The following is a 21575-nucleotide window of genomic DNA, read 5'->3' as shown; positions in this document are numbered from 1 at the left end:
CAGTCTGGCTGAACTAGATTTTATTTTTGAAGGGAAGCAAAAGGAATAACATTTGATAATGAAGCTGAACTGTATATGAGACAGCCATGGAAAAGTGTTCAGTATGTACTATCTAGAGAACTCAGTTCTCCAAAATGTTTTTCGGAAATTTTGCTTTTTTACTTTGACTGTGTGTACGGATTAATTTTTAAAAGTAAAAACACTCACAGAAGCTTGTATTTAGATAACTTTTTTTTTAATGAAATGGCTCTGTTCCTAAACTGATCTTATTTTTCTTTTACCCCCTAATCTTTCCTGTGTGCATCTCAAAAGGGCTCACACTTGCTTTAACCGCCTGGACCTCCCACCTTACCCATCCTTCTCCATGCTCTACGAGAAGCTAGTAACTGCTGTAGAGGAAACAAGCACATTTGGCTTGGAATAACTCCATATCAGCTGGCAGGCGGGCTCACCCAAGAAGAGACATTTATTTGGAGTTGTCACTTAAGCCAGAAGCAGAAGACACGACAAAAATCCTCAAGAGGCAACTACACCCCTCTCCATCCCCTGTGGATAACAGCTGTTATTTTCCTGACCAGCTATACATCACTCAGCATGCCGGCCTTGAGCTGACTCTACTCATTTATTTCTTGTGGTGATGCTGATCCACTGAACAATAGAAAATTAGGAGGAACATTTGGAGGACTATACAATGTCATGTCCTATTTTTATGTCAGTCTGTGTTCACTGAGCCACACGTGTGCTTTATCTTTTCAGTTGATGGCCTTTGTTACTGCACTTCTTGCACGTCCTCTGTTTCTTCCCCCTTTTCTCCTCCAACCCATACCAGAGATTCAGCTGCTCGAAAAAACAAAACAAAACACAATATTCCTTTGTTGGACCTTAAAACTGTGTCTGCCCTGCACGTCAGTGCCGTAAACTATCACTCCCACTCATCATTGTGCAGTATTTCCCCAGAGATCAGTAATCAGCAAGGACAGATGAAACATTTTAGACGATAAAGTCGAGGTTAAGTGCTGTTTTCTGGAAATGGATACACTGATGTGCACATGTCACTCATTCAAAGATCAACGATACACAGATTTTCATTGTTTTTGACTAGAATGGACAAAGAGTGAGGACGTTTACAGACTGTGTTAGGGACCCTCAGTGAGAATTCTAGCAGTTTCTGGTTAGGACTGTTATCCTACAAGACTGAAGAGCTTTTACTACGGGGGAGAAATGTAGTTTTGTTTCTGCAAAAACACCACACTCACACATGTCACAAACTCACTTAACGCAAACATGTCAAACATACACAGCAGTTTGCTGCACTCTTAATGGTTGGTTGTCGTCACTCAGACTCTCAGAGAAATGCAGGACTCCTGTTTTGTAGAAGTTTCACAGCTTTCACCCTGATTCACAGAGTAATTTGGTCAGTGAAAGTGATGAATGCGGCAAATCAGTGACTGAATGGATGACTCAGAGGAAAATCTATCACAAGTTGGAAAAGGAAGCCACAAAAGAGACACAAAAAATTAGAAAATTAGACCCATCCCACCTGCTGACCTTAAGACATGAAAGAGGTGTCACAGTCATGCTTTCTCTGGTCTGAGTACAATGGTTTATTTTTTATTTTAGGTGAGATTCAGATCAATGTGTTGAAAATAAAGGCACACCCGTTTAAAAAGACATTCATCAACAGAAGGGGGCAGCAGAATATCAACAGGGCGGCTGTCTTTTATTATGGAATCCAACCAAGAATCAGAATGACCTGACAACATGTGAAGCTGATGTCGCTGGACAATGTAGTTTAGAGTTTGTAACATCTTTCTCCAAAACATCTGGTTTTTTCACAGCCCAGCCCTACAACCCCTTTGACCCTCAAACACTGTTCTACACGCCAGCACACACAGACGCACTTGGTCATTTTCTACAAGGTGCATGTCAGATTACTGTATAGACACCTGTTGGAGTTAGACAATGGGGGCTGGATTAGTAATTGGCGACCCCTTCGTGTGACGTGAGACAAAGGTGGCAGACTTTAGTGTCTCCCATCCTGCTGGCCTAATAATGCATGCAGGAACTGCTCAGTCGGCTCTGTGAGCTGTGCCTGGCAGAAACTCCTAGATGGCATTGTGCTATAGCTTGAAATTGCATGTGGAAATAGTGCAAAACACTATCCTTACTAGCTTTTTTTGCATGAGGAAACTGCGATCCATGGAGACAGTAAGATGATGGACTTTGTTGAGTTGTGGTTATGCCGCTCACCTGAAGCACGCAGCCTTATGCTTTCCTGACACTGTCATACCTTTGCCGTTAAAGGGGATATTTCTTTAATTTCACGTGGGTCCACATGAGATTTCTTTTAACTGCAGTAGACAGAGCTCATACCATTCATTTTTCAAACTAGAGTGGAACAGAAACACCAAATGGGTTTGATCAAATGCTGTTTATATGTTTTTATTTATTTAGCAATGAGGCATTGTAACATAGTGCACATGTTGCAGAACAGACTATTTTGTTAAGAAATGTTTTTATAAATAAAAAAAAAAAGAAAAATAATCCGTTTGGTGCAGAAATCCTCAACATTTAAAAATCCACTGTGGATTACTTCTTACAAGCAAATTTGATTTACTTGAAGATGTTTTGCTGAAATGAAAATTTGCTCTTATCAGGACCTCCTTTCTGAACTGCTTTTATCCTAACTCCCTCTTAGTAATTTTTTCAATTCCTTTACCCAGCATCATTTAGATGACTGTCTACTGCAGCTGAGACACCACCTGCTACTACAAAAACCGACTAAAGAACATCAATTAATTTTGGTTGAATTGCAGGAACTTTATGAATGTAATAACATTTATGTCAATGACAGTGTATGGGTTAGCAGTTTGGCAGCATGTTTCCAAAATGTTGTTTTCACATTGTTTGTCTGCTTATCAGTGTGATGTTGATTGTTATGGGTCATTGCTTATGATCAAGTAACAAATCAAAAGGGCAGTTCTGACGTAAGAGAGTTACGAGAGCACATGTATGTGTATTATGTGTGCAGTCCTGGTTGCTTTTTCTGTACATAAATGTATGTGTATGTTTGTCCGTTGTGTCCATAAATATATATATTTTGCACCGAATGTACCAAAGGTTTGGGGCTTGCAAACTCAACCACAACACAGTCTAACAAACACATCCCACCTGGCCTCTGCCAGATCTTACAAAAGAATTCAATCACGTTTGCTTGACAGGCAGTTTTGCAGCATGGACAACGAAGCTTTACTTAAAGATGTACACCCTTTGGCCAGGTTATCATTCATAGAAGCTGCTCCATTGCAGAGGAATAGTAAGACTTTGTTTCACAACCCATATGAACAAAGTTACTGTTGCTTCTGTCTCTTTTAGAACATTTCAGATAGGATCCACCTCTTAGAAGTCCACTCTATGCAAAGCTCTTGTATGTGTCTCCATTTCACTCCAATGATTGTAATAAAACAGAACAAATGGAACATTTTGATAAATTATAGTTGACCCTATTTATTTAATGAACTGGATTAAAAACAAATTAAGCAAACATCAGATCAATTTACTTTCAATGTTGGTAAAAAGTAAATTTAAACATAAAAAATATTGACATAAACCTAAAGACCCACTTTGATAATAATTTTTACCATATTTATGTGGCATTTTTCTCATGATGGAGAACATCATGAAAATTAAGGTTAAAATGGCATTTCTAATCTTTATTCAAATCATTGTGAATTATCAGCAGACGGAAAAAATGCTGTCTGAAAAAGTTTGTAGGTGTGATGTCGAACCTACTACGGCAAGCCACAAGCTCCCTGCCCTGCTCTGCTTTGATGCATCCAGTTGTAGACAAAATAGATGCATGTCTGTCTTGGTTTTCCTCATTTAAGATGGCATCTGGCTCGAAATTGTTGGATTGGATAGCTCCAATTTTGATCGCTATTTTTGTTGCATTGGTAATGATAGGTGGAGTGTGTGGGGGCTATAAGGTAGGGTGAGATGGTTTATAAAGATACTATCTCATCCTACTACTTGGAGGCACATTTCTAATGATCTGCTGCAGCTCAGCAGAACCTATGTCATAGAAAACAACTCAAGCTTTGTGGTGTTGGCTAAAAACTACAAAATCATAATTAAAAGACCACTGGAAACACTTTTACAATAGATCAAAAGATGCTTACAGTGGAACTTTAAAGTCCATGAGACCAGTTTAAATACTTGTTATTGTCTGAGGCTGTATAAAACTGCAGCTTTACATTAAAAATTGGTGCATAATTCGCTGTGCTCCAGATTTTCACCTAATGCACTATTTGGTTTAATATCAAAGATATTTTTCTACAGGGAAACCTGAAAGAAGTAGCAGGTAAGAAAGAGTAAACAACCAAATAACAAAGAAATTAACTATGTATATATTATTTTTTTTATTTACTGTAAAACTGATTAACTCAATTAATTATTGTTTTACAGTATTTTCAAACTGGATACTTGAGAAAACTGCATCCACTGTTCAAATCTCCTTTGGCACGTTTTCTTCCAATGCGCATGCGCGATGCAGTGACGTGTCGGCTGGCTGGACCGTGTCAAACGGAGAAGGATGTAAAAATGATTAAAAACACCGCGGATAGATTTACAAAGCTAAGTTGTGGTAGGCCAAAGCGATAGTTGGAGTAACGTAGCCCTTCGAGGTGATACGCGTCTTATCATTTATCGTTTGGTTGGTACTTTTAAGTTGGGCCGAGGAAAAGTTGATTTGAATCACTTCTGAACCCGCGACACTGTCGTTGAGCTAACTTTTAGCGACGCTCGCGCTCGAGCTAACCGCAGTCGGTAAAGCAGTACTAGGGCTAGACACTTCACAGGACTATGACCGTATCGTCGATGCGAAACGAGCTAACTTTCCGTTGAGGTAAATTATTTTATGTAGTCTTGAGTCTAGATCAGAAACCGAGCGAGTAGTTGGCAGCAGCGCTAAAAATAATATAAAAATGTCGCGGAGACGGTTGGACAGTCGCTGCGGACTCTCCGCTGGACTACTGGGGGAAAGTCAGACCCCAGTCCACACAGAACCGATGGAGGGTGTTTATGAAGTCACCGGAGAGCTGGGAAGGTGAGTGATACTGGCTTAAGTTCTGTTGATCACACACTGGGCTCGGTATCAACCATTTACGGCCACATATATCGATTTGAATTGAGTGTCAGTCTTCCCGATTACCGATCTAATTTGAACTAGTTCCAAAAGTACTCAACACTGTGTAGTAGTATGTTTCTCAGAAAATATCGAAAACAAAATGGGTCATTTTCGACGCGTTTCAACTTTCTGTATTGACGTAAGTGAAAAAAGTCCTTTTATGAAGCATATTTGAACTCTGGACTTCAACACAAACTTTGCCAAGAGCCTGATCTTTTCGTGCCACACCAGACTTTTTGTCATGTGTTTGGCAGTGTGTGTATCAACCATGGCAACACATGCAGACAGATGATCTTATCCCAAGAGCGGTCAGGTGTGTCTAAACTAAATTGATGTTTCACAAAGATCCAGTGTTGTGTATTTGGAGGAAGCAGGCTCGTGTGGATTTGTGAAAGAAGAAGTTTTCTTCATATATTTGTTTGCATCACCTTGAAAGGGGAAGTTAAAGGGGAAAACATTTTTGTCATCAAGGTTAGGCACAGCTTGTCTAGTTCTTTATTTATTTTTTTATTTTATTTATTTGATTAAATCATTTTCTAGGTTATTGGGGCAAGAAACATGAGGGGAAAAATGGTTGTATTGACAATGTTGTTCAAGAATTCCATCTGGCAAAGTGTTTTTTTCTGGCACCATGCAATTATTGCACTTAATTCATTTTTGAGATACTTGATCTGCTAGGCAACTACTTTACCACAAAGAGGAAGTGCTAATAAAAAACCTTTACCTAGTGTCAAACTGTCTGTTGAGGCATGCTGGTACAGGAATTTGCATTGAAAAACAAAAATTCAGCCCTAATAAAACATTTTGTCTTTTGTTAGAGATTAATATTTATTTTGAATTTGATTTTAGTCGTTCAAATATAGTTTGCGTTTTGAATTGTTTTTTTTGTCAATGTATTTATTGAACCAGTTAACCTATTAAAACATCTTCTTAGTAGTCTTTTTTTATTTTAATTGATACAAAAGCTGTACAAAAATGTCACTGATAACAAGTCCGGGTTGGTGCGACAAAGGAGGCGTCTGACACTATTGTTGCACTGTTTAAAAGAGGTTTGTCTGGGTTGAGCCGCCTTCGCTTTTACTGTTTCTTTTTCTCGCTAAGCCCTGGTTGAAAACCCTTCACAGCCTTGTGGAAAATGCCTAAACCATCTGCACAAAATAGCAGCTGGAAACCAAAAGATTTTCCTGTGAGGAGAATGCCAGCCTGGTTGTCTGTGCAGCTGGTGTAATGACTTGTGACAAAGCGAACTTTTTAGATCAAATGCCAGGAAGGGTTTAAAGACCCACGTAGATGAAAATTGTGTTTTTGGTGTGTTCAACTTGTTCTTGTGGTATTTTTCTCACGATGAAGGACATAAATAAAGAGAATCAAGCCTAAATTGCATTTCTGAATATTTTTAAAAGTTGTTGTAAGTCAGGACCAGACAAAAAAATGCCGTTGGAAAAAGCTTGTAGGTGTGACATAGAAACTACAATGGCAAGCTACAAGCTCCCTGCTCCGCTCCATTCTGATTCATCCACTTGCTGACAACTAGATCCATGTACGTCTTCATTTTCCTCGTCTGAGCTGGCATCTGGGTTAAAACTGTACAGCTGGATAGCTCCAATATGCACTGGTAATGTTAGGTTAGGGGTGTGAGGGACTGTAAGGTAACGGGAAGGGGTGTAAACAGATGGATGACAGGAAGTAGTGGCAGGCTTACGCCACGCCAATGGTCCAGCCTACAACTCACAACTCTTTTTTGGTTTTGGCTAAAAACTTGTGTTGTTAATAAGCATAATTAAAGACTTTTAAAATGGATTAAAAGGTGATTGGAGTGGGACTGCACAGTGGTTAGCACTCTTTCCTCACAGCAAGAAGGTCCCCTGGTTCAAGTCCTGGCTGGGGTGCCTGAAACAGAACACCAATGGGGTGTGTTTGGTTGTTCTCCCTGTGCATGCGTGGGTTTTCTCAGGGGACTCTGGGTTCCACCCCCCGTGTGTGTGTGTGGTTTGTGGCCCTGCGACAGACTGGCAACCTGTCCCGAAAGGGACAAAACAGGTTTACAAGATGAATGAATTTAGTGGGACTTGAAGCCTATTAAGAGTTTTGTGCTGATGCAAAGTTTGTTTTCTGGTTCATAAGCACTCATGGTATTCAAATCTTTGCTATAAAGACCTCATATCTCAGTTATGACATTTAAATTCTTGGGTTATTCAAACATCTGTCTAAAAGCAAGGCACTGAGCTATGATAAATGAGTTTACAATAGATAACCATCAGAAGTAATACAACGGTACTAGGCAGTGGGTTTTTTTAAGAATTTACTAGAAAAATTGTAAATTTTTAATTTCCGACTTTTTATAGGTTGAAAAGGCTTAAGAATTTTCTGCAATGACTTAGGCTACGTTCACACTGCATGCTGAAACGACCCAATTCCGAATTTTTTGCCCCTAAGCGGCCCAATTCCGATCTTTTCATGACAGTCTGAATGACACAGATCCGATCTTTTCAATTGCGACCCAGGCCCCGTGGATTTGCCGTCCTGATTCCGAATTGTAGCCGTTCTTTTCAATTGCGACCGCCGTCTGACCGGCCAGGCGACTTGATTCCGAACTGTACGTCATCGACACGCAACAAACGTCATCATTTTGCGTTGAAGTAGGCGGGAACGAGAACGTAAACATTAACCATGGTGGACGATGCTGCTGAGACCAGTCAGTGGAAGGGAAGCGAGATCCCCGATTGGATTAATATTTGGGCTGATCGCTCTTTTCAAGCCAAACTCCAGGGCTCTTATCTCAATTGGGCGGTTTTTGAAAAAAATTCCAGTTAAATGGCAGAGCGTGGTGTTGAACCTTTACCGCGATAACTTTTTTTTCTTTCTCCCCTTTCCACCGTGCTCAAGCGCGGGGGACCCGAGGCGATCCTCCTCCTCCTCCCTGTTCTGATCCTTAGATTCTCCAAAACGGGTTAATAAAGAGTCCATAGCATTTATTTTGGGGGAAACCTTCTTTTATCACCGTCCTCCGTAACACACAACATGAATGCGCGCCCACACTGCCCCCCCCTATTCTCTATCGCGGCACGCGCTTGCACACACACACGCTGGGGCGCGGCCCCAACACATACACATTCCTCTTCCACTACAGTGGGTACAGACGATCCCGACTCCAATGCCTTCTTAAAATGAGAAGATTGTAATTGTGCTGCTCCTTTGTGAAAATAAATTTAATATTACAAAAAGAGCTCCGCTTTTGACAACACTGTTGTTGACATCCATTGTTAACGTTCGCTCCGCAAACAACGAGTGACGTCGTTCACCGTTGAGTATTCTTCTGGCTTCTGCGCATGCGGGTCTCGTTTGGGTCGTGTCACGGTCACACTGGAGATCACAAAAGTTCGGATTTACTTGGAAATGTGAACGGTCTAGCAAACAATTCGGATTTTTTGAAAAAATCCGAATTGTGCATTAAGCCCTGCAGTGTGAACGTAGCCATTGACTTTTTATCTTTTCCTTTTTTAGGGGGAAATTTGCTGTAGTGAAGCGCTGTGTGGAGAAAGCATCAGGGAAAGTGTTTGCTGCCAAGTTTCTACGAAAAAGGAGGAGAGGTCGTGATTGCCGGGCTGAAGTAATCCATGAGATGGCTGTCCTGGAGCTGGCTCGCAATAACGCCCGGGTGGTCAACCTGCACAGTGCTCATGAGACGGATCATGACATCGTCCTAATTCTCGAATAGTGAGTTCATGACACATGTGGCGCTGCATTCTTTTTCTGTGTGGTTGTTTGCGTTTCTCCCCCTCGACATATGTGATTCATTGCATAAGTTCAAGCCTTTGTTCTCTCTAACACCCTGACTACATGTTTGTGCCCGAATCATGCCAGTCCTGGAAATACATGCATAGGGGCAAAGTCCTGTTTGTCCTCTTCCAAGGAGCTTTCACGATAACAAGTTATTCTTAATGTAAAGACAAACATACCATTTGTCATAACAGGTTTGTCAAGATTTGCTTGAAGCAGATAATGCTTATTAAGAGCAAGTGCACAGCCTGAACTTAAACGGCAGATCCAGACGACGGGATTCTTTTTGATGATTAACTATGTTGTTAATAAACTAATTTGTTTAAATTATCTTGTTTCCTGGTAAGATTATTAGCACTGACACATCAGTTTAGATCTGAAAAAGCTTGCTCTTATTTTCTAACCACACCTTTAATTCTTGCAAAAGAAAAAAAAAGTTCCACTCCTGAGCTTTGATATGACGAAGAACTCACAAGCCTGAACAAGACATCTAAGATTGGACATGAGAATAACCCTGAAATTTAGCCTGGATCTAGAGTTAGAAAGCAGGGAGGAGGCAACTGTCTTTTTATGGAACTTTTAGCCAAAACATGTGAGACCAACTGCAGACCCTCTAGCTCTGGGTCGACCTCTGAAACCACCAGAACAATCCAAACATAAAGCGTGCCGTACTTTCTATGTGGAAAGTTCACCATGATCAGGCTTTTGCTTATGTTTTAGGGTGCACTGTTTCTCAAAAATGTTTTTATAGTCAATTCTAGATTCACAATCTGTTTGATTTTATGTTTATTTTTAATTTTTCTTTATTCAGTGCTGCCGGTGGTGAGATATTTGATCTCTGTGTGTCAGAGGAGATGCTCCCGGAGCCTCAGATAACCCGGCTGATCAGGCAGACTTTGGAGGGAGTTCACAACCTCCACCAGAGCAACCTCGTCCACTTGGACCTAAAGGTTTCACGCTCACACATTGAATCAGCTGCATGAGCGTAGCTAAAGCAGAGGAAATGTCTGTATAAATGTTCTCACAGCACTCTTGATACTGCATTTTTCTAGAACCTATTTTAAGACTCCAATTTACCCTTTTTTTGTGACACTCAAGATTAAATTTGGGATTATAAATAAAAAAGGATGAACAAAGAAAGTTAAGAGATAAAACTGTGGCAACATATTTTGGCATCAGATGTACATCATGTTCTGGAGCACAGACTCAAAAGATTGCTTTCCACAAAACAAACAACTAGTTCTGTCTCTCTTATAATAGTGCGAGGCAATTATGTAATAGATATGTTTGGACAACATCAAATAGAGTTTAACTACTTTAATTCGGTTTTACAAGTGTAGATTTAAGAAGGAGCAGCACTTTTATCAGAATGTGTTTTAAGGCAAAAGTTTTCTCTTGTCTTTTATGCTGAGTAAAAAGTCTTTTTCCTGAGTTTTCTCTTTCTGCCCGTCTCAGCCCCAGAATATCCTCCTTACCAGCCAGTTGCCTCCAGGAGACATAAAGATTGTGGACTTTGGTTTGGCACGCAGACTGGGTGCGGTTGGAGAGCTCAGAGAGATTCTTGGAACACCTGAGTATGTGGGTAAGATGGCTTTTCTGAAGCAGACATTACAGCGGCAAAACCATGTTGTTGTCTTTTTAACAGATCAATGTCACAGTACTGTTGTTGCAGGACTGTGTATATTTTATGTCTATATAGACTCTTATTTATCCAGGTGGATTCCATTGAACCATCAGGTAAAAAAACAGTCAACTGGACTCGGATTGAAAACGTGACAGATAATAGTTGCCACAGTAAACGATGTGTCTCCATCTAACCCTATCCTCCTTTTCCTCCTTACTAACACAAACCACCCTCATGTCCTCCTTCATTATAGACATGAACCCTCTCTTTCTCTTTGGTCTTCCTCTGGGCCTCTTTCATGCTAGCTTCCATCTCAGGATCCTTTTACTATCATACTGCTGGTCTCTCCTCTCAACATGTCCAAACCATCTCAGTCTTCTTCCCTACATTTATCTCCTAAACATCTAACATGAGCTGTTCCTCTGATGGATTCATTCCTGATCCTATTCATCCTCTTCGCTTCCACAGAGAACCTCAGCATCTTCAGCGTTGCGGCCTCCAGCTCTTTTCAGACTCTATAAACTAACAACATGGCTGCTCTCACCAGTCTTCTACACCTTTCCTTTCACTCTTGCTGTCATTCTTTAGTCACACATCACACCTTAAACCTACCTTCACCCATTCCAGCCTGTGTGCACATGCTTCTTCACCTCTTTCCCACACCCTCTGGACTGTTGATTTTATGAGTCTTCCTCTTTCTTCACCTCTGCTCCTTGTAACATCACCGTTCCTCTCATTTACATACTCTCTGTCTTGCTGCGGCTGACCTTCATTCTTGACAAAACCTCCTACTCTCTAGATGTCCCTCCACCTGCTCCCTGCTCTCACTACAGATAGTATAGTCATCTGCAAACATCAAGGTCCACAGAGATTCCAGTCTAACCTCATCGTCTGTTCATCACCACAGCAAACAACAAGAAGCATAAAGCTGATCTTTGGTGGAGTTCAACCTCCACCTTGAACTCTACTGTCACACTTACAAAACATCTCACCTCTGTCTTACAGCTCTTATACATGTCTTGCACAGCTCAAATGCACTTCTCTGCCACTCCAGACTATCTGATTTAAAACCACAGCTCCTCTCTCTGTACCCTGTCATTGGATTTCTGTTGCCCTACAAAGACACTGTCCAGTTATTCTTGGCTTCTCCATCAGCTTCATCAAAGCAGATATTGCATCAGTGTTATGTTATGTTATGTTGCTTCATGAATGATGACTCATTGTTTGAATCGCTACATTAATTCCTCGGTAGTTTCCACAACTTTGTTTGTCTCCCTTCTTCTTTAAAATGGGCTCCAGAACACTTCGGCCATTCCTCAGACATCCTCCAAGTTCTAGTTGAACAGTCTAGTCAGAAATAGACTCTCTTTAACTCTTCCATATCGCCACAGGTATTTTTTCAGGACTAACTGCCTTTCCACTCTTCAATGTCTTCCTCACTTGATCTTTTTTTAACTTTGCTACTTCATGCTCCAGAACAACCATCTCTTCTACTCTTTAACATGTTCCTCATGCATCAGCTCTTCAACATTCTTCTAAATTTCCGTCACACTTGTCAACACATTTCCATTCTTGTCCTTGATCATCCTAACCTGCTGAAAATGTTCCCCATTTCTAGTTCTCTTTCCATGCCAACCTTTGGATTGCCAACCTATTTTATTCAAACAAACCTTTTTTTTCTAATCACCGCCTTGAACTTCTCTGTTCCACTGCCAAGTCACCTTATCTACTTATCTTGTTTCAGATGATAAACCAGGTACCTTCCTTCTTGTTTACTGCAGCAGTCCAGTCATGTAGAAAGTACCTCCTTCATCTTATTTCAGAAGTGCTGCTTCTCCTCTACCTCACATTCTACCTGGGGGCCATAACCCCTGACAACATCCAGCAATCCCACAGTCACCTTCCAGTTTCTGACTGCTCTACCTATGTGACATTTTCTTTGCCTACAGAACATTTTTAGCAAACCTCTCCTTCAGGATCACCTCTACTCTGTTCCTCTTTCTATGCACACCACGATAACACTGCATGAACCTGCTCCCTATCCATCCGATTTCTTAAACACACAGAAAATCTTTCTTTTTTTATTTTTTTCACTCTAGTTTTCCCTGTCCAAGTTCCTAGATTCAAATATCTTTCTCTAAATCTTACGTTCCTGCCTTACATTTCTCTCTCTCTGCTTACAAACACACGTTCCTCATCTCTCTTTTTTTTCTTTTCACCAACAGTTTTCCAATTTCCACTGACTCGTTGTAGGTCAACAGCACCGGTGGTGGTTAGGGCTTCACAATATGAGGAAAACATGCGATTTGCAATATTAGCGATCAATATTGCGATGACAATATAACTTGCGTTACATGAACAAATGGCATAACAACCAAAAACATAACTTCCATTTCACTGCAACAGTTTATTTAAATAAGAGTCAACCCTAGTCTACATAGGAGGTCAACGTCTAACACAAAAGATCCGATTGGTCTACTGTGAAGGTGTCCATCTGATTGGTCAAATGCATAAATGGATTCATTTGATGTGTTAAATACTTCAATCTGCCATAAGATTGTTTTAGCATATTTAGGGTAACCATTTACATTTGCAATTTTCGCTGTCTTTTACAGTATGCGTATTGCACAGCATTCGATTGCGATGATGATAAATTTGCGATTTATTGTGCAGGCATAGTGGTGGTCGTTGCTAACCTAGGCCGTGACTTATCAGATGTAAACATTCTGTCTGTCATTCATACGATTGATTTGGCTTTGGTTTGACCTCGGATGCTCCTCCTGGCACAACCCTCTGCATTTAGCTAGATTTGGGACCGTCTTACAAAAGTACTGGATTGTGGTGGCATTAGCCTGAGCCTCATTAGCAGTGAAATCAATATTGATTATAACTGTAAACTGTGAAATAACCGATTTTCCCTTCCTTCTGTGTTCAGCTCCAGAGGTCCTTAATTACGAGCCAATCACAACAGCCACAGACATGTGGTGAGTCCATCCCGTCCAAACCAACATCTACTCTGGTCTTGAAACCAGTTTAGAAAGTTATTTAACTTTATAACAATAATATTCCTACATAAATGTAGCAAGATAAATGTAAATGTATTTTGACTAACCTCTGGGATGTTCCCTGTTGTACTGTGTGTGTTTTCAGGAGTGTGGGGGTTATAGCCTACATGCTGGTGACTGGTGAGTCTCCATTTGCTGGCGATGACAAGCAGGAGACGTACCTGAACGTGTCCCAGGTGAATGTGGACTACAGCAAGGAGGCCTTCTCCAAGGTGTCTGAGCTTGCAGTGGACTTCATCCAGAAGCTGCTGGTTAAAGCACCTGAGTGAGTAAAAGCAGTGCTGGAACAGAAGCAGTGCTTCCCCATATATGCAAATCATCATATAAACAAAAATATTCTTTTTGTGCCAAGACTTTTCTGAATTGGATGTTAAACAGTGGAGTGACGGGTATGTGAGCGCTGGATGTTGTGCTTTGACCACAGGGACCGGCCCACTGCTGCAGAGTGCATGACTCACCCCTGGCTGTGGCAGCAGCAGCTTTGCCTAAGCCCAGAGCCCATGATCATCCGCCCAGTTCGAGAGAGGAGCTGTGGCGTCAAGTGGGCCGCGCCACTCGAGGACCCCGAAGACAAGGAAAACATTCTGGAGTCGCCCCACTCTCATGCAAAGAAGTTTCGCTTTGACGAGGACACTCCAGCCCCCGGCGACGGTGACTTTTGACAACATACCAAAAAAAAAATAAAAGATGGAGGAAGGGATTGAGTTAAGGCAGGGATGTCCACTGCTTCCTTTGTGCTTTTAAATGGTTTTAAGCTCCTGTTTTCTGCCACCCCACTACTTTCAGATGTTGTCCTGATTTCCTAATTAATTGACCACTCAACCAAAGATAGCAGTTTAGTAATTTCAACAAAACCTGCGTGGGAAACGTGACGCTGTACAGTATGCCTCAATTATTGCAGTATATTTAATCTAAAGTATTTAATTCTTTGATGGGATCTGTTTTCACCCAACGACATGATGTTGTCCCTGTACTTATGAAGGTTAGTTTGTATTTCTAGTGAAATTTGTGCAATACTAGTGCATTTACAATGTATATCGGAAAGTGGGAAGCGTTGACATCACCACCTCCCGTCCCTGTTTAGCTGCACTTGTTCTTCAGCAGAATCTCATTTCTAGAACAGCATCTCTGCTATGGAAGTGTGATTGATGTTGAAGAGTCTTTAGGGGGAGCGTGCTGTAAACAAAGTACTTGTCCAGGCTTTCAGGTTTGTAAAATGTGCAACTTCACCAGCAAAATGGCAGTTATTTAAAGGTATATGACATTCCTTTAAAGACTTGATTTTTTCTTGTGTAACAAAACTACATTTCCCTTAATATGCACTAGACGTTGATGATTGAAGAGTAGTTTGAAGATTTTTTTGTTGTAAGAAAGACCTAAATCTATATGTAGTGCCCAGTAAATGAGCATAAAAGCTTCTAAACTTAGTGTTAATCCAGTGTTTACCCCCCAAGACAAAAGGAAAGCGAGGAGCCGGTTTGGGTATTTTAGAACGAGTGCAAGACTTTTGTGAAGCTGAAACAAGCAATGACTCAAACTGCATGTAGTTCACATTCCTAGCCCAACACGCCAGGTTCCTCTTTGACAAGCGGTGGAGAAACTCCACTTTAGCACTTACTTCATAAAGTTCAATCGATGAACGGAAGCAGAGCTATTTTCTGAAAGTCTGTTGTCCTCGGTGTGTCTCAGCCTTTCGCCAAAGCCATTCAGCTAAAGCTACTCCAGTCCTCCTGGGTCAGGGTGCCTGAAGTGGTCACTTCCTGTTGTTTTCATCTCAGGGTGTGCTGCTCACTCATTTTTCTTTGTCTTTTTTTGTATTCTTAATGTTATTCTTATAGTCGTTATTTATGTGTTGGACGTTTATTTTTATGTAAATATTGTGTCTTAAAAGGAGGTGCCAAGATAAAGTGTGTGGGGGGGGTGTAATTAAACTAGATGATGTCGAGGTTCCAGGGAAAGATCAGTAAAGGTTTTTGGAATGTTGAAGGATTGCTACTTTCTGGGAAGTACATTAAATGTGGCATTTGACACGAGTTAGGTCAAGCGAGGTTGGAGGAAGATGATTAATACGAAGGAACTAGAAATGTTGGTTTTGAATGAAGGATTTGAATAAATAGTTTTGCTGTTCCGGTAACGGCCTGCACCATAACTATTCATTTAGTCCTAATGCGCTGGGATAGAACTAAGATGGTAATGTGGAAGTTGGAAAGTTAAACTTTTTAGATCCAAGGGGCTGTTGAAGTGAGGCGTTGAGACACAGAATTTGTCATTTCCGACTGAAAGCGCTGGCAGCTTCGCTTGCTCCTGACCTCCAGCAGCATTCCTTGTTCCGTGCTGAGGTGCCAAACCAAATAGTAACACATTGTGTTTGTTGTTTTCATCACTGTTGAGCACAAAAGCATTGTGTTTGGAGGCTGCCACCGACCTCTGCAAATGCTCTCATCCTTATGCCGTCATCTTAAGAACTGGAAGACTGCTCTGTGCGAGTCACTAGACGGTAGATGATGGTGAAACTCAGACGAGCTGCAGAATCGATTCCTGACATTCTGGAATATGTTTAGCTACTGTGTGAGAAAGAAGCTCGGTAAATCATTTTGCTGACCCTGCTTTGTGAAAAGTCTCTTGACGTCTTTATTCCAGGCTGAAGCTCTTTGCTCTGGCAGCAAAAATCTGTAAAAATATTCCAGACTGTAAACTACGGTAAACGGATCTCAGAGTGGGTGTTTGGCGCGGATTTGTCAAAGGGACGCAGTGACGGCTGCCTGTCACTTAAACATGATTCATGCCACAGTTCAGAGTTGGAGGGTTTTTGTGCAGCTTTTTGTACGTATTTCCAGCAGCGAGCTACTCTGTGGCCTCTGTGTGTGAGCGCTCATTGTCCGAGCGCGAGGCGCTTCAGCCCGCACTCGTCCTGGGGAAGTAGAGCGCCGCTGATGCCACAACATTCCTGTTTGCTGGGTTTGAGCGCAGCGACACTGAAGCCTACTGTATGCTAGAGTCAAACAAGCACAAGGAAAGAAATATTTAAGAGATGTACCTTTATTTTGCATTTTAAATATTTTTAAATGTATGAGCGTTCTGATTGAGTTTGTAATTGAAAAGAAAATTTGTATAATGATCATCTGCAGGCTAATATGTAGGCATCACAAAATGAACTGGAAAAGCTCATTAAAGGTTATAGAGAAACAGTTTTGTCTTTTTTTGTTTATTTACATTGCTGCCACCATCACTGACATGAGCAACGAGCAGAGGATGGAATGGTCTTTAAGTTACATTCAACACAAACAGGAGCAGCCTTTACAACATTAAATCAAATGGAGATCATATAGATTAGCATACATGCTGCCAGCAGCTGTCCTTTATGAAGCAACTTTTTCATAACATCAAATGTCACTTTATACTGAATCCCCTTGAGGAAATGCGTATGTTCTCAACTGCTTTTTCCAATATGAACATGCTAATACCTTCACTATAGAGGGGATGCGATCCCTTTGGTTTACTCTTACAAATTTGCATGAAAATATGCAAAGCATCAAGGCAGTTAACAAACCTGGATGCAGATATTTCTTTATAAATATTCAGCCTGATGCTACAAAAAAAAAGGCTGTTGTGTTTCTGATTAAAGACTCACCCATTTCTTTGTCTTGGATTTGTAATGTTCAGAAGCCAAACTGTAAGGATTTGTTTATAAATTAGATTTACAATAAAATTACCGGTATACAGTTTTTCTATTTAAAAAGAAGAAAATCTGAAACTCGATCAAAATTAGGAAAAAAATGAGTTCATGTGAAAATCAGCATTTATAAAAGTAGTTTTTAGTGTGCAGCTTTTTCTGAAAGTTGAATACTTTCCTCTATAAATCAAATTTTAATAAAACATATTACCACTTAAATTAAGGAATAACAATGACCAAACAAAATGAACATGAAATATAAATGTTTTTGAAGCAAACATTTAGGTTTGCCTCAATGTTTCTTAAAGGAAGATAATCCATGCTGGATTAGGCATCTGTCAAACTGGATTATCTGAATTCCAGCTGCTGTGAGGACATTTAGCATTAAAACTAAAACAAAACATGTTTTCCTAATGATCTCAGGTCCGAGCCCTTAAAGCACTGAAAACAGCCTTAAATCAGCCAGTAAGACATACTAACGCTGCCCTTTGCTTTTACCCAAACCTAAAACTCCAGGATGACCCTGAAATGGTTCTCGATGGAAGGTGGGTCATCTTCAAAGTGCAGCTTGTTACTGGGACACGCCCCAAACTCCTCCAGAGTTTTGATGAATTGTCTGTGCTCACGGCCCATCCAGGCCCGCATGGGGTCGCACACCTCGTAAGGAGTCACATGGGCGTGAATGGACACCCCGCTGGCGGCGAGCTCCTTCAGCACCTGCTTGTCCGTCACCCAGGTTTTGCTTCCTCCCGGATGGCCCCCGTCCAGCCAGTACATGTCTGAGATGTGCTTGATAAAGGCCGACATGCGTGGGTCTAAAAGGGCTCCAGGCAGCTCATACACCATCTGGTTCAGGACCACGCAGCCTTTGCTGAAACCAACCAGGACCAAGGAGAAGCCCGCAGGGATGCTGTCGGCGCCTTTTGCTGGCTGGAGGGGGTTGGGCAGCTTGACTCGCTTCATGCCATTGCTCAAGAGGGCCCTGAGGTCAGAAATGCCCAGACTCACTTTCAATTCATATCTACACACTGCCACACATTCAGATGCTGCAGGTCAGGATGTGCTCTTTTAAAGACCCTCTCCTATCATCTTCTGATGTATTTTAAAAGTGTTGCCGCTGGTCTTTTACTTATGTTTCTGCCGTTATTAGCCCTCATGGATCCATGCATCAGAATGGAGCGTCACGCCTACAGGCTTTTTCAAACGGCATTTTTTCATCTGCTCCTGATTCATAACAATTTGGGCGATCGCGGTGCCACTAGTGGTAGGGCGGTCGACCTCTGATTGGAATATTACAGGCTCGATTCCTGCCTGTGACGAAGTGTCCTTGGGCAAGACACTTAACCCCACCTTGCCTTTGGTGAAAGGTTGGCGCCAGCGTTCAGCTGCAGATTGTGTGAATGGGATTGTGACTGTAAAGCACTTTGGGCCTTCAAGGAAGGAAGAAAAATGCTTGCTATACAAGTATACACCATTTACGCCATTTTACCATTTGAATAAAGACATACTCAGAAAAGCAATTTTAAGCTTAATTTTCTTAATCTATGTCCTCTGTTGTGCGAAAAATGCTACAAGAACCTGTCAAAAAAAAAAAAAAAAAGTTTTCGATTGAGTGGGTCTTTAAGAGGTCAGAACAAAGTTTCCAGATCCAAACCTGAGGTGACTGAAAGCTCCGATGTCAGCTGCATATGGGGAGTGCTCTGGGGCCCCGAACATGTTGCTCTCCACAAAGTTGCTGTAGCAACTGAATTTATGCAGGTACATGCGGGACGCTCTCACCACCCAAATGTGGCTGTCGGGGAAGCGTCGGGACAGGATGAGGGCCACCTGCTCCAGACTCCAGGACAGCCACTGCGCTCCTTCCGGCTGCTGGGCCATCTCCTCTTCAAAGTTCTGCACACAGAAACAGAGTGGAGATGAGCAACTTTAAACAAAACACAGAAAAACACCAAACCTTAGGACTCCTTCCAGTTTTCTCTGCGCTGCTGATGTGATTCAACGTGTGACAAACAGGTTTCCTCTACAGGGAAGCAAGAGAAAAAAAATAAACGTACACACACCAGCAGATCTCTGACCCACTTAATTAGTTTCATCCACAGTGTCTTCTAAAAAGCTGCACACAATGACCTTATTCATTTTGTTTACAAGCAAACGTCACTGTCAGAGCATCCACGACAGACAAAGGACTCCTGGGAAATACCAGAACACCGTGGCAACGTTGACACTTGTCTGCAAACTTGCCTAATGAACTGCAGACGAGGACACTGAGCAAATGCCTGCATTGAGTAAACGGACGGGGGGGGGGGGGGGGGGGGGGGGGGACTGCAACACTGGGAGAAATTAGGACACTTTCTGGGTTGTTGGAAGATACGAGAGACATGAGAGAAACAAGTGAGGCTGAATGAAAGCAACAAATGAAGAAAACAAATGAGGCAAAAAGAAAAAGCCTGAAAGTCATCGTATCTCATTATCTCACATGGAAAGATTTCTTTTTTATCTTAGTGCTACAATGCAGTAAGAGAAAATCTACTACATATATATGGATCTACTATATAGGGATCAGAATTTCCCAGAAAAAAGGGAAACATTGAAGTCATTCCATTAATCATCAGATGTAATAGCCCTGAACATCCACTACAGATTGAATCCATGGGCCTGTTATACGCATAGTTTTAATCCAGTGTCTGCAAGTCATCCCAGCTGCAGCAGGAGGCAGTTAATCTGCAGAGAATAAATCTCATCTGATTCTTCCAGCATCTATGTGCCAGATTATAACTTCAACCTTTACAAAAGTCAACCGGTTTCCCTTTCTTTGCCCTATTGGCTTGAATCCGCTGAAGTTCTGCATCTGTGAGCCTCTGCTGTGATGGAGGAGAACACAAAGCAGTGAGGAACAGTTGGTTGGTCTCGGGCTAAATGCCGGAGAATGTATATTAATTTAGATTTTGGGACAGTTTGCGATTGTGTTAGGAGTCTGGTTTCAGACTGGACATGAACGGAATGAATAAAGAAAGAGGTTCTTACATTTTAAAATAGCAGAGCAGGTTCTAGTTCATAAATATGAACCCGCTTTGGAACATTTTGCTGCTCAGCTCTGGTTTCACCAAAGTTTATTAGCATACAATGAGACTTTTTGCAGTTTTTGTATTTTCCTTCCCCAAAAAAACCCACTCATCTTTAAAATTGATAGTTTACAGTCATAAATGAGGAGAATTTAAAGATTATTCAGCAACTCAAACAACTTCTGCTCAACTTTTGAAAGAAAGTCTGGCTGTAGACAGCATTATTTTGAAATAAAGGGAACCTTTTACTTAAAATTGTATGTTGTGAAATATGAGTTGTATCATAAAGGGGAAAACTATTTCAAACATGACTGTTTTTGATTAGCAGCTTTACATGTAGTTGTAAAAAACCTTTTTTTTTTTTTTTTTTTTTTTTTTACAAATATGGAGTTTTGCTATTTTAGATTGTCTTGTGTGCCCTCTAGTGGAATCCTCCTTAAATAAGTATTGAATCCGGCTGCAGGGAAATATATTAGATCACAGTCATGGCAGTCCAAGGCAACGAAAAAGGTGATAAAGCAGGTTGTAATGGGTGAAGGAAGGTTTCACATGTGATGTGTGACAAAAAAGTGTCAGCAGGAATGAAATGAAAGGTGTAGAGGACTGTGGTGAGAGCAGCCATGATGTTGGTTTAGTGGCTCTGAGAAAGAGACAGGAGGCACAGTTAAAGATGCTGAGTTTATCTCTGGGAGTGATGGGGATGGATAGGATCAAGAATGAAGACATCAGAGAGACAGATAATGTTAGATGTTTTGGAGATAAATGCAGACAGAGATGGTTTGGAGACACTCAGAAGAGGAACGGTAATTATGTTGGGAAAAGGATGCTGAGATTGAAGCTTCTGAGAAAGCAGTAGAGGAGACTGAGGAGGAAGTTCATGTAGTGAAAGAGGACATAAAGATGTTTAATGTGAGCGAGGAGAATGCAGATGATAGGAGGTGGATGATTCTGTTGCAACTCCTAAAAGGAGCAGCAAAAGATAGAGACAGAAACATCACTTTGAAAAACATTTCAAGTTGTGAAACGAAGCAGGCGATATAATGGTCCATGCCATTTAACCTGCTATTGATTGGAATTGATCTTCTAAAAAGTAATGTTTCTGCATTTCTGGACAATAAGCTATGCTCCAAGGCTCAGATCTTAAAAAACAAAAGCTTAAGATTACCAAATATTTGTTAGTATTTTT

At 41.2% G+C, this 21575-nt stretch overlaps 2 protein-coding genes across 5 annotated transcripts in view; both read left to right on the top strand.

Annotated features, from left to right (window-relative positions):
- The window catches only part of LOC101159710 (E3 ubiquitin-protein ligase HECW2), a 46356-nt gene extending 42865 nt beyond the window's left edge, over positions 1-3491 (top strand). For all 4 annotated transcript variants that reach the window (XM_023950856.1, XM_023950854.1, XM_023950855.1 and 1 more), the window contains one exon: positions 313-3491. In XM_023950856.1, the coding sequence (XP_023806624.1) occupies positions 313-424 (112 nt within the window). In that variant the 3' untranslated portion in view covers positions 425-3491. The remainder of the gene's footprint in view (positions 1-312) is intronic.
- A 1046-nt stretch (positions 3492-4537) lies between these two features.
- On the top strand, positions 4538-16842 carry stk17b (serine/threonine kinase 17b). Its single transcript, XM_004081683.4, has 7 exons — positions 4538-5104; positions 8690-8902; positions 9777-9915; positions 10421-10547; positions 13525-13573; positions 13740-13919; positions 14079-16842. The coding sequence occupies exons 1-7, from the start codon at positions 4983-4985 to the stop codon at positions 14314-14316; spliced, it is 1068 nt and encodes a 355-aa protein (XP_004081731.1). The 5' UTR covers positions 4538-4982; the 3' UTR covers positions 14317-16842.
- The last annotated feature ends 4733 nt before the right edge of the window (positions 16843-21575 follow it).

Source organism: Oryzias latipes, chromosome 21 (genome assembly GCF_002234675.1).
Source record: "Oryzias latipes chromosome 21, ASM223467v1".
Lineage (NCBI taxonomy): Eukaryota > Metazoa > Chordata > Actinopteri > Beloniformes > Adrianichthyidae > Oryzias > Oryzias latipes.
The sequence above is the reverse complement of the archived record's forward strand: the minus strand, read 5'-3'. Positions and strand labels throughout refer to the sequence as shown.